General features: G+C 36.0%; 1 protein-coding gene across 1 annotated transcript in view; it reads left to right on the plus strand.

The window, feature by feature from the left end:
* ralgps1 (Ral GEF with PH domain and SH3 binding motif 1) overlaps positions 1-14,312 on the plus strand; it is a 93,723-nt gene that overhangs the window by 16,573 nt on the left and 62,838 nt on the right. The window contains exons 6-9 of the mRNA XM_079383200.1: positions 1,156-1,239; positions 2,965-3,054; positions 4,125-4,217; positions 11,598-11,724. Of these exons, the coding sequence (XP_079239326.1) occupies positions 1,156-1,239; positions 2,965-3,054; positions 4,125-4,217; positions 11,598-11,724 (394 nt within the window). The remainder of the gene's footprint in view (positions 1-1,155; positions 1,240-2,964; positions 3,055-4,124; positions 4,218-11,597; positions 11,725-14,312) is intronic.

Below are 14,312 nucleotides of genomic sequence, written 5' to 3' on the forward strand. Positions count from 1 at the left end.
ATAAGAAATGTTTCCTACACAGCAGATCAGCATATAATTAATAGGTTTCTGAAGGATCATGTGACACTGAAGACTGGAGTAATGATGCTGAAAATTCACAAGAATAAATCCCATTTTAACATACAGTAGTCAAAATTTGACGTGCATCAAAAGTTGTCCTAAAACCAAAATGTGTTGTCTTAGGACAACTTTGATTCTTTTTTTTTTTTTGATCCACTTAAAATGTTGATTACTGTATATTCAAATATATTTGTCATTTTAAATTCACAATATAACGGTTTTACTGTACTCTGTAAAAAATAAGTGTAATTTTAACTGTCAAATTTTGTAAAAACGCTACTGAAAGAAACTGTTAATATGTTAACAGTGAGTTCCTGTACTATATACAGGGAAAAACTGTAAAAGATTTAACCACACATTTCATGTAATTTTACAGTAAAATGCTGTTAATTGTACAGTTTTTAGAAGTAACATTAACAAATCAATGTTAATTTACAGTCAAAACTGTAAACTGATATTCCCAGAATTCCCTGCGTGACACTCCACATTTGAAAGTATTTTATTTTAAATAATAATGTTTTTTAATAGTCTTTTGTTATCAGTTATGTACATTTGGGCTTTGTTACATCATCTGTTGTTTAATGAGTTAAGTATCGTGTGTTACCATGATGGTGTTTTGTGTTTGCATGAATGACTCTGTGCACCTTCTATATATTAGTATATACTTCTGCTTGTGGCGAAGCTACTTGAGATAAGCTTTGATTCTTCATGTGGCTTTCTCTTTTACCAGCGGCATTATTATACAAATTTTAATAGCAGTGTGTGTTGTTGAGTTCAGTGGTTTACATTCAAATTTCCCTGTTTGTAAATTACAGTTTTATACTGTAAATTTTACAGTTTTGTTCTGTAAATGTGTTTACAGTTTTTCTGTATTTTCTACAAAATTATTCTGGCAACCACAGCTGCCAAAATTATTTTGTAAAAACTACGGAATTTTTTTTTACAGTGTATTTTTGGTCAAATAAATGCAGTCTTTGTGAAACTTTTTGCAAAAACACACAAAACCCCAAACTTTTGAAAGGTAGTGTAGATAAAATGCAAAAATTAGACTTAAGTATTCCACTTAAAAGTTGAATTGACTATTTGGTTGTTTAGGAGCTGGCGAGCTGTGGATGGAACAAGAAGGAGAAGCATAGCCTTTCACCCAACGTTGTGGCCTTCACACGGAGATTTAACCAGGTAAGCAATATTGTGCTGGTCAGTGTAGACAACAGGTACACTTTTTAAGATCATTTATTAATGTTTTATGCTGCTCCAGTGTTTATTGTTTGCTAAACTTAAAACTTGTCTTAAATTGACAGCTTGTGCCATGAGCTAAAGACCATCTTGCTACATGTGTAATTCTGGTATAAAGAATTTTTTATATTTTATTATTATTTATTTTTTATAATATAGATGATTAATATTGGTTATTTTACTTGTAGTTTCCTGATGCATTGGTAATTTCAGTTAGATCTCAGTTTTGTTTCCTTATATACTATAGCAGTTTAATAGACAGTTTCATAACTGGTATAGAGTGTCTTTTTTTTTTTTTTCAGGCTTTGAGACCTAGGTCCATTAGCGCCACCAGAAATAACTCGTATAATAGAGGTCAATGGATGTTATCATACTGAAAGAGGAACATTGACACTGTGTTTTAGTCTCATATACACAAGCAAATGCACTGCTAGTTTGACACATGGTCAGCTAGAAACCTCACTATATAGCTGATAAAGTAGATTTTATGTCAACTATTTTAGCCTGCCATTTAGGCTCTGTGTTTAACAGAAGTCCATTAGGTGTCCACTTATACAAGCTCAAATGGATGATGCATCTTGTTTCAAATCACATGAAATTTACAGTTTTTGGAGCACAAACAGGCGTCTCATATAGACACATCCATCATGCTGGTCCATTTAGATATTTTATACAACAGCTGCATTAACTCCTTTAGATAAATGAATACACTGCACTGAACACATCCAACAAAAATGGCTTTTTCTCCCTTTTTTCCAGACTAATGCCTGCCACTCTTCTTTTTCTACTTCAGTTTTTCAGTTTTTTTCTACTTCAGGGTCAATGAAGTAGTACTTACACATACAGAACTGATGTTTTACAACAGTGGATTATAAACTTTCAGACAAAGCACCACTTATGACAAATGAAAACATCCAAGTACCACCTAGTCAGAATAATGTTCCTTGAGTCCCTGCATCCTCTTTCTGCACACCAAACACACGTCCTTGCACACATTATAATGACCTGACCAATTCTTCAATTCACACAATTTTACTGTAAATGCACAACACTTTCTTTATCCCCATTTCTGAAAAAATATATTTAAATATCTGCTTACGAAGGTCAGTATGCAGTAGGAATGAATATGATTTTTTTTATTTAAATGGCATTTAATTTTGGCAGAGTTTAAATGTCTTTTGCATGTTGATTTAAGTGTTCATTTGAGGTCCGCAATTACACTTGCCATTTCGGGCTTTTTAAATGTCATCGTCAACAACCAGTTTCTTACATTTCCAGAGTGAAAAATAGAAAGATTCAGTTTTGCTGCTTAGGTTCATTTGACTGATGTTCTGGCACTTGTTTAAGACTGTAAATAAGAGAAAATGCTCTTCTGAAAAGTTTTTTTTTTTTTTTTTTTTTTTCATCGATTATTTCCAGTATTTTTACTGTGTAAAAATTTATTAAAGTCTTATAATGTGCAGCACTCACCAGTTCTCTAAATGAGTCAAAAGGTTGTTTTTTGTCATCACCGCAATATATATAACACACAGCCTTAAATTATATGCGTCCATATAGTTTTAAATTTTTTGAATCCTAACTTTAAATCTAAACTCTTATTCTGCAGAGAGAACCATGATAACAGTGCATTGTGGGACTCAATTCACTTACTATACTTTCTTCTCTTAGGTCAGTTTCTGGGCAGTGAGGGAGATTTTGACGGCTCAAACATTGAAAATCCGAGCAGAAATATTGGGCCACTTCATCAAAATTGCCAAGGTGAGACATTCTTTGGTTTTCACTGTTCCTTCAGCCAGTGCAGCTTGGTTCCTTGGTTAGTTATTTTTTCTTTGTCTGTGTTGCCATGGCAGCAGAAATATAAGTGACCCTATAACTTCAAGTTCAATCATTTATTATTATTTGTATTCACATCTGAATTGCATTTGGTATCCTAGTAATTGTCCTTGGCACTGGTGTTACCATAACTGATGGTGTTTTCAAGCAAGACAGGTTTTCATGGGCACTTTTAAGAATTTTCCTTTAACAATGGGCAATTTTAATGACGTTATACAAGTCTTGATGGATTAAAGCCTTCTGTTTTTAGTCAGTGAGAATGGGTAGAGACATTGCACAGAAATGGTGAGTGTTTATGGCATGCAATGAGGATGAGAGCATCATACAAATGGCTTCATCTGACTGTGATCCATGTCAGACTCTGTTTAAACAGCCTGCAATATATCAGTTTTTAAGCTTTAATTTTATACATTTAAAAATTTATATTATTATTTTTAAAATGATACTTCAAAATTTTTCCAAACAATCATGCAGTTATTTAGATGCTTTTCTTGTCGTTCGTGCCAGCAGTCACACACATACACACAGACACAGAGGCACAGGCTGCTGTGAATTCAATCAGTCTACATGCTCTCCTGAAACTCAGTGTACCATGACACAGGAAAACCCACTGAATGACTCCTTATGGTTGAACACTCACCCTGCACTACCTGCCAACCCTGAAAGAGCTGTGTACCCTGCTACCGGCAGACATGCCCCAGTAAGCCTGAGTGGGCTACGCTAACGGTTATGCTGATGGATAAAACAGATCAGCCAATGACTAAAAAACCAAAGCAGCATTGCTTTTTTTCTCATACTTTCCATAAAGGTGGTTGACACGTAATAGTTCACAGAGGTCAGCCTAGTGGAAAAGAAAAGAATGACAACAGCATGACATGACCAGACCAGAAAACACAGTGGAACAAACAAGTAAAGGCCTACATTGGTGTCTTACTTACATGAGGAGTGCAACTAATTTATGTTTAAGTTTTTTGTCTTCTGTGTGTCTTTTATAGAAACTCCTGGAGCTGAATAACCTGCACTCTCTGGTGTCGGTGGTCTCTGCTCTTCAAAGCGCACCCATCTTCAGATTGAGCAAGACCTGGGCGGTAAGCAAGACTGTGGATTTATTATTGTATTTTTATTTTATTTTGCTCATGATCTATTTATGACTTTTATAACATTTTTATTTTTGACATTCTATATAGTCAACAGCTCGGACTATTCATTTTTTTTATTTAATATATTTGTCCATATTTATTCCTATTAAAATAACATAAGATATAAGTATTAAATAGCAATACATTAAGTAAAAAAAATAAGTTTTTAAGATCATTATAAATATGGTTTGCATGGGTATTTACTGTTTGGTTATGACATCATCCCTAATTATGACAGTAAATTCAGAATTTTGAATTTGTAATATAGTATCAGAGGCTCTACAGCAGAAGAATTTTCCGTTTGATTTTATTTAGGAAGATATGTGGAAAAAACTTCTCATTTAATATTCTGTTCCCTTACAGGGGGGTTATTGTGCATAACCACCAAATGCTAGCTGTTCTGTTCCTTTATAATTTAGCTGACAATGCAGTGTTTGTATTTATTTCTCCAGAGAGCCCCAGTGCTCTTGGACTTCCATTGATCTTATTTGCAGAGATGTAGATGAGAAGACCGTCTGAATGCATGGGGACAGTGAAAGAATGAGCCCATTGGATCCCGTTCTGAACATTTTAAGTGGCTTGGAAAATTTGGAAAGAGCTGTTTCTGAGACCTTGTTTAACGTTGCCAAAGCTTTAAATCCATTTATAAGTATTTGCATCACCCCAGTTTGAGGTCCAAAACCTCTTGGCCTCTTTTCTGGAGGAAAAGTAGGACTAATCTCTATATGCTGTACAGACAACACTTACAACCAGCTCTCAGTGAGCACATCTGAATAAGCAGGGTATATCAGGATACTTCTTAAAAGTGATATGCATCTTATCGACATTTACAATATAAAGAATATTTTATGATCATTGATTAATATCTCATCCTTTTTCTAAGTATTTTTCTGTGTAGTCAAATCTTATGGCAGATATGCCATTCCTTTCATATTCTGCCTAAAATTCCATAAAGTTCCATACTTAAAAGTGATGACTACCTTACCATTTATGTGAATGTTACTTTGAGAAGCATGGTATTAAAAATGGGTGTAAACAGATAAAGGTCCCAAAAAGCTGAATCCAGGAGTTAAGGTAGTAAATGACTTTTAAAAAGTAAAATCAGGCAGTATTCACAGTACTTATTTTGTTGAGAGATGTCGGTGGTAGTGAGTTTAGGCTCACTGGGGGCCTTAATGATTTGGGATGCAAGCGGCTTCCAGAGTTGATGTTCCACATTGAGCCACAGCACTTCTGCAAATTGAGAAAAGATGGAAAAATAGGGAGCATGTTGTTTATAAGTAATTGCGGCAGGACCATTTGTCTGATACCACAAGCCCAACTCTTTTGCCATACATTTAGCTTTGCCACAAGGGAATTTTGACAATGACATTATTAAATGGAATATTATGTATCATTAAATTATGTACTTAGTTAAATTTACATTTAACAAAATTTGTTAATGTAATTAATTGATTCTGTGGATATCACAACACCCAATTTAGACCTACAAATAATATGCCAATTTTTATGCATGTATTTTATACATTTTATACTGTTTAATCAGAGCATCCCAAAATGCTTCAGGTCTCACTAGAAAGATTGAAATGTCACATGGCCAGACACTGTGTGCCTGTATCAGTTACGGGGATGATTTTTGATTCATCACAGGCCGGTTTTAAGAGGTTGCTTTTCCATACGTCCTAGAACCCTGAAGCTTGAATTGGAGAAAATGTGCACATTGTGGTCCGGTTTTAATTATAGATTGGAGCGTTACATTTGTTGTCCTGTTTATAATGAAAGGGCACTTGCGTGTATTTGCCCGTGCGTGACAGTTTTGCCTGACTATAATGACTGTTTTCAGTCTTTCTGTGCAAATGGTGTCTGTTTCACTGCTCATGGTACAGACATGATTGAGTAATTCTTTGTCATTTGTTCCAGCCAATTTCTGAACCGCTTGAATTTGAGGCCTTGTTTCCACTTATTTGAAGATTAACTGCTGATTTCCCAGTGGGCATGCAATGAATTAGGAGGAATATGGTGCTCACCGGTACACATTTTGGAACAGATTATAGAGATATAGATTTGATATGCCTTTATCATTATATTCAGCAATTCTAGGTTTATTGATCTGTTCTGCTTTATACATGGATGCAGTGGGGTCCGTAAATTTGAGATCACATTAAAAATGACTTTTTAAACCTACAGTAATCAAAGGATTAAATATTAATCATTAATACTTTAATTAGTACTTTGTCATAATCATTAATGGCCTTATGGTTAGAGAGTCGGACTCGTAATCCAAAGGTTGCGGGTTCGAGTCTCAGGCCGGCAGGGATTGTAGGTGGGGGGAGTGAATGTCCAGCGCTCTCTCCACCCTCAATACCACGACTGAGGTGCCCTTGAGCAAGGCACCGAACCCCCAACTGCTCCCCGGGCGCCGCAGCATAAATCGCTGCCCACTGCTCCGGGTGTATGTTCACGGTGTGTGTGTGTTCACTGCTGTGTGTGTGCACGTTGGATGGGTTAAATGCAGAGCACGAATTCCGAGTATGGGTCACCATACTTGAGTGTACGTCACTTCACTTCACTTAAATGTAAATATACAATTCTGTAATTTAGTGTCGTTGATGTGATTGTCAAATGTTCTTGCTTCTTTTGAAACTCAAGATGCACTTCTCATTTCAAATCAATCTTAAGAAAACATGATCATCAAGTCTGACAAACTTTTGGAGTTTGTGGAACAGAATTTTTTACTTACATTTTTTTTCTGATAATACAATGCATATTTAATTTTTATTGTATATTCATTTTATACAGTTTTATTCATGCTTCTAGTTAATAGTTTTAACTTTTTAGAATATATTAGTAGTCAAAACAATTATAATAGCATAGACACACACATACAATAACGTGTAAAATTTAAGCCAAAAATTTCATGATTGTCACGACTTCAAAGGGTAAGCGGAGCGAGGAGACGTAGGAGAATGTTCAAAAACTAACATTTAATAAAATTAAAAAGAGATACAAACAGACTTGGGGATATGACAGTAGCACATGACGTAAGACACCAAATGCTGGACACGGTCAGTGGGTTTGAATTTGTAGCGGCTGGCAGTTCTGGGCTGAGGACCAATGAGGAGCTTTTGAGAATTCGGGGATACCTTGGGTTCGGCCGGTGGTCGGCGCTATTGGTGAGGTATGTGGGGGTTCCTGGCGTGGGGTGAGCTGGGGAGACACGGCGTGTTCCAGAGGGGGCTGGATGAGGAGACTTGAGATTCTTCTTTGTTTGAATGGTTCCGTTTTCGAAATGGAAAAAATAAAGGATGAGATTAACCAACTTGATCAAGGGGGAGATAAAATAAAAATAAAAATCTCATGTGGGGAGATCGCAGCGGATAGTCTCGTCATCCAGCCCCAACTGAAAGCAGGCACCAAGAGCAGTCGTGCCAGCTCACCCAGTTGGAAAGCTCGAGGAATTTCTCTGCATATCTCTCCAATGTCCAGCCACTCTGCCATAGAGCACACAGCCTGTCCTCAGCCTCTGACATCTTTACAGGTCCGGTGATCTGTCACGACTTCAAAGAGAGCGCGGAGATGTAGGAGAATGCTGACATTTAATAAAAAAAACAAAAGACATACAAACAAACTTGGGGCTATGACAATAGCACATGACATAAGACACCAGATGCTGGACACAGGAAAACACAGGGCTTAAATACTAGAACTAAACGAGGTAATTAATCAAACACAGGAGGAACTAATGGAACTAAACGGGACCAGGAACAGGAAAACCAAATATGGGCAGAAGGACACACGAGGGAAAACTAGGTCACAGGGAGCAAAACAAACACAGAGACAAGGGCGTGGGTGTGACAATGAGAAATATGGCTTGCATATATATATATATATATATATATATATATATATATATATATATTTAGTATTTTATCACACCTGGTAATCAATTCTGAACTTTTATTTTATTTTTATTTTTTTTGTTTGTTTGTTTTTTTTTATATAGTATCAGAGTATAGCCTTTACACCACAAATTATTGTATTGTATTGTATTTAGTAAGATTTGGAATCCATTTTTTTTTTTTTTTTTTTTTTTTTTTTTTTTTTTCACTTTCTTTTGGTATTTCTGATTTCTAATTCATGATGTTCTTTCTATCAAAGAAGTAATGCATTATAAAATCATGTTCAATTTGAATCCCCACTCTATACACATTGTGGGAGTATAAAGTCAAGACTAGAAGGAAAAGGCTTTAGAAGGAAAAATGGAGAAAGGAAGTATTAAAAGAGCTGTATCAAAAGAGTGCATGTTCACAAAAAGAATTAAAGCTGTAAAGCTTTTGGCGAAGTGAGAGACTGGATTGGTCAACAGTCAGACGGATGGTCTCTTGATTCCAGTGTGTATCTCAGCATTTTCTTTGTGTCCCAAAACTGACAGGGCTCCTGTGTCTCAGGGCCCAAAATTAATGCTTACCAACTGTCAAATGCAAGAAAAAAAATGGCTTTGGCAAATGAATAAAACCAGTTGGCTAGTCATTTTATAAGGAATTGCAACAAAGTACATAGTGCTCCTTTTCTGTTGCATGGTTCATTCTCCATGCTCCCGTCCTGAGTTACACACAAAAGACAAATTACAAATCCAGCTCTTAACATTGCACCTATGGTTAAGTAGCTCATCCCCATCAAATTCAGTCTAAGTGGAAAGTTGCTCTGTGGCACTCCATTACAGCTGCTGATGTATGGAGGCTTTCACTGCTATCTGGAACGGCTACAGAGCACAGTGCTGACCTCCATGTACTGTGCTGTAATCAAAGTCAGCCATGTTATTGCAAAATAAAATAAAGATATTAGTGGCTGAAGGAATCCCCTCACTTTCATCGCCCTCAGAGGGATCGTTTAGCACTGTGTATGTGTCTATGGGAATGAGTAATGCCACTGTGGCAGACGCTCAAGCCCTGCACTCAAGGAAGGAGGCCGGCTGCTGCTGTGGTTGTGGTGCCGGGTGATGGAGGCTTGATAAAGGAGATCAGAAAAGGCTTTTGTTTTGGCATTTGGTTCCTCTAAATCAGGCAGAAAACGACTAGTCTTGTTGCCGACGCGCATGGAAATCACATTCACTGAAACATGTTGGTTGAGTTACAATTTACCCTGTTCATCATTTGTAATTTCTTTTGTAATTAGTTTTTCCTTAAAATATCATAAGCAGTCTCCCTTTGCTCATAGTACTTCAAATCTTTGTCATAATATTATCATTTCCACACCAGGCTCCCTGATTGATGGTGTCGCGATCTAACTTTCCTGCCATGGATTATCTCAGCACAGTTAAAATCAACTGCAGGTTTTACCACTTCCTTTGTTGAATAAAAGGAGGAAAAATCACTTTTCTGTTTCTCTGTTGCAAGTCCAAATGAGAAAAATCCAAGTTGTGGTTCATTTAAATTCTTCAGGTTCATTTTAGGCCAACATGTAAATGATGAATGAGACTTAGCTTCCTGTCAAGTCAGCTTTCCACTCCCCAACTATTGTCTGAGTATAAATGTATCCAAAAATCAGGCTCATTGGAGTAACTTGGCTGGTAAATGACTATTAAAATCTAATTATTACAGTCTTTCAGTTTCTTGCAGATGCATGACAGTTGAATGTGGCATTCAGTTTCTTTCACTTCATTCAGTTTCCAAATACAAACTCCCTTACATGGATATGATAGAAAAATGAATCTTTTTGTTTTTCTTTTGTTATTTAAAGGGAATAGATATGTTACTGTTTTTGTTTTTACATTTGAATGTACCACCTTTTTTGTATCGTCACAATTTAGATATTTCACACCTGAGAATGATAAATAAGCTGATCCCACAGTTATGTATTTTTATTTTTAGTTTTTATGTTGTTGTTTTGTTTTTTAAAGGAAATATTTCATTCAAAATATTATAAATTACTTGATTCATAAATTAGTTCACCCTGTTTTTGTTGTTTTGGTTTTTGCTTTGCTATTTGTTTTTTGCTTTGCCTTGCTTTGTAAAGGAATAGTTCACTCAAAAAACCTATGCAAGACACACAGGGCATTTTACACACAGAGTTAAACAAGATTTGAACATTAATAAGGGAAAAACGGTACTGTGTGATTTCATCTCTGGAGACTGGTACAGGTCATCTGCCAACAGTGTGGTTTCAAGGACTGTTGCTTGCATTGTTGGACAAAATCTCACCAAACCTACAAAAGAGTGAAATACAATATGTGTATCTGTCTAACACAAGAAGAGCATGTTGAAATACTTTGTGGAAATTCACTTCAGCATTTGATGTGATAAAGCCATGTGTGATGGAATTCTTCAGTTAATGAGCTTTTTGTTAATCCTATAACAGTGGTTTTGCACATAGTCATCCCCACAGATTCAATAGCACATGTGCTGTAAAGAAGCATTGGGTGAAATTATGCCACTCATAAAGGCATTCTAGACACCGAGCCTGTTTATTGTGATCATGCGCTATCTATAAATGAGAAATATACCCAGGGCCTGCAGTTTGGGTGCTGAGTTCTGGGAACTTATCCTTTAATACAGTTTCATTAGTCTCTCAGTGGGTTGTGTCTTGTTTTTCATATTTAACATATTTGCAGACAGCTTTATTTAGATCAGAAGTCTTAGTGGGACTCCCCTCTGACAAAATTCACAAAACGGCGCCTCCACAAGTCCCCCACTCTAAAGTTAGTGGCCAACTGGGAGTAACTCTGTTTATTTTACAGATGCAGTATATTACTGAATTCGTTGTACTGAGTATACAGTATAATGAATTAACAGAGGCAGAGCTGAGATGAGAAATGTTCTATTATTATTCTATTATAAAAAGTTCACCCAGTTAAAACAAGAATATTATTATATAGTTTAAAATGTATGTTATTTAAAGACATAACTAGAACCGTTTTCCTAATGTAGTTGTTTTTAAATAGAGTTTTTATAAACTAATTTCATTTTTTATTTTTTATATATTTTTCATCATATTTGAATGAATTAACAGAGGTAACTGAGATGAAAAATATTTGGTGACGGTAATGCTAATATTTTTTTTTTTTTTTTTTTTCAATAAAATTTAAATGTTTTTGTTTTAATTGAATTTAAAATAGTCATTTTGTGTTTGAGTCTGCTTGTATTCTATTGTAAATGTTAATTTGATATTTTAAATGTATATATTTTTTACTTGTTCCTATCCTATATATTTTTTTTACATGTTCCTAAGTATGCACTTTGAATACCTTTTGATTGAGACATCCATTAGCTGTTCCTAACTTTTCTGAATGAATGAACTGTTCATTCCTTATGTGCTTTCTGTTCTGAACAGTTTATCAGTCGAAAGGACAAGGCCACCTTTGAGAAACTTGACTTCCTGACGTCAAAAGAAGAGAATTACAACCGCATGAGAGAGTACATCAGGTCCCTCAAAATGGCCCCCTGCATCCCCTACCTAGGTAAGTGTTATTTAAAGATCACATTTGTACCTGGGTTAATGGCGTTTTTGTAGAATCCATTCCCTCATATCATATAACATCCAGCCAGAAATATCTTGAGAGATTTACTGGCTTTGTAAATAGTTTTTAATGCAAGTTTGTTATTAATAAGGCTGTAATTAAAACTGAAAATGCTTCTTTAAACGGAATAATAATTTGGGTCAGAGAAAGGAATGGGTCATGGCCCACTGGACTTAGCCAGGCTTGTGATATTGACTCATTCAATTACTTCAGTATAATGGCTTTTGCTTTTTTATTTTATTATTTATTTTTTGACAAAGTTCATTTAAAGTTGGCTGTGAACACCTCGTTATGTTTTTTTTGGCCTTGTCTCAATTGCACTTTCTATGGTGACCAGCAGAGGGTGTTTCAGTATGCCACTCTGGTTCAATAATGATTGAGAATGCGCCATATCCTCTTTTAGGTGTCAACACAGGGGGGAAAAATTACATTCATCAAATAATTTCAGGGGGTTTTAGGATTTCTGCTTAAGCTCAAATATTCGGTCACCACGCAATGCATAAACCGAAAAGCTCTTAAACTTTCTCTCTAGCCACTTCAGTGGCTTTAAACAGAATGTAGAGATGGAAAATACAATGAAATCATATTGTAGCACTTATTTCCAAATTGGTAGCCCCTTTTTCTCTCTCATGAATAGAAATCTGTCAGAGACTCTCATTGGATGTTGCGGAAGCCCAGTAAGCGATTAGTTACACACACATCAGCTTCCTCTAAAGGCACTGACAGCACTTGAAATGGATGCCTCCCTCAGGATTGTCGCTCTCGTGGGGAACAGGATCCAGATCCTTCACTCAGTTACGCTCTTCCATCTCAGTCCTCAGCAGCAAGGTCCGTATTACTAATCCAGCTGTTAACCGAGAGCCATACTTGATCAGAAAGGGATCTGGAGGCTTTACCTTTAGGAGGCTTTTTGTATGTTTTGGCTGTCTTGTTTTTAACGAGATCCACTTTTTAAGATGTGGAAGTTTGATTTTAAACAGCATAACAGACTGTTCAGTATGTCATTGCCACATGCTTGAGTTCCAAACTCATGGTCACAGAGTTTTCCAGGTGCTCTTGTGTCATTGTGGTATGTGAAGAACTAAAAGGCCAGTCAGGAATAACTTCAGACGGCTGTAACTCAAATTGTCTATCTTCGTCTGTAACTTGTGGGCTGATTCTTTTATAGAGGTTTGAAATGCACAAACAGACGTTCACTGTCATTTCTAAGAAGGTAAACATGCAAATAGAGCTGACGCATGCCGTCTCGCTTCTCTTAGCCGTACACATCTTTCTCATTAACCGAATTTCCTTTACATAATCCACACTGAGAGTCTGCTTCCACTTGGGCAGTGTGTCAGTAAACTGCATCCCACTCAACAGAGGGCTTTCTCAAACGTCACTCAGCAGAAACCGCTGTACCTGGTGCCGGGAGCTTGTGGTTTAGTTGCAGTGTAACATATTCCCATTTCTGAGCAGCAGGCAGTTGAAACCGCAGGGACGGAAAGACTGTCTGACGTGGCTGAGGTTGTGCAGGCTGTCACTTCAAATCTGTCAGTTTCCACTGTGCTTCTCCAGTGGCCCTTTCCATTTCCCATTGGGACATAGGAAAAAGGAAATGAAATGGTTTGGGGTTTAGTCAAACACTCTTTTGATCCTTTTTGATGTATTTAGTAGAAGTTATTTATTATTGATTTTACTAAAAAAAAAAAAAGATTGATACAATTAGTTTGCACTAAAATAACTCCTGAAAAGACGTATCCTGTTTTACACTTGGAATAGAAGTTTATGGGAAAATTGCACACCGTCACATAATAATAATCACATAATTATTGTTTGAAAAATGTATCATGATACTGTTTCGAGAGTATTAAAGCCATAACTTACCAGCTTCACTAACAACAGAAATGTCAAGTCAAACCAAGTCAAGTCACCTGTATTTATATAGCGCTTTTAACAATACAGATCAAAGCAGCTTTACAGTATCAAATAGGAAAATAGTGTCAAATGTGGAGTTTATAAACTATCAGTCTTAAAGGGATAGTTCATCCAACAATGAAAATTCTGTCATTAATCACTCACCCTCATGTCTTGCCAAAGCCATAAGACCTTCATTCATCTTCGGAACACAAATTAAGATCTTTCAATGAAATCTGAGAGCTTTCTGGCCCTGCATAGACAGCTAAACAGCTACCATATTCAAGGCCCAGAAAAGTAGTAAGGACAACATTAAAATAGTCCATGTGACATCAGTGGTTCAATCGTAATTTTATGAAGTTAGGAAAATAATTTTTGTGCTCAAAGAAAACACAAAATAACTTTATTAAAAAATTTATTTTCATCAAAAATATCTTAATTTTTGTTCCGAAGATGAATGAAGATCTTACAGATTTGGAACGACATGAGGGTGAGTAATTAGTGACAGACTTTTCATTATTGGGTGAATTATCCCTTTAATGAAGTTTGAGAACTACTTAAGGTAAAAAATAAAAAAAACATTCCCTTAACCAATCTGCTTTCCAAATATCTGTACAGCTTTTTATTTTAAA

The sequence above is a fragment of the Barbus barbus genome, assembly GCF_936440315.1.
Source record: "Barbus barbus genome assembly, chromosome: 28".
Taxonomy (NCBI): Eukaryota; Metazoa; Chordata; class Actinopteri; order Cypriniformes; family Cyprinidae; genus Barbus; species Barbus barbus.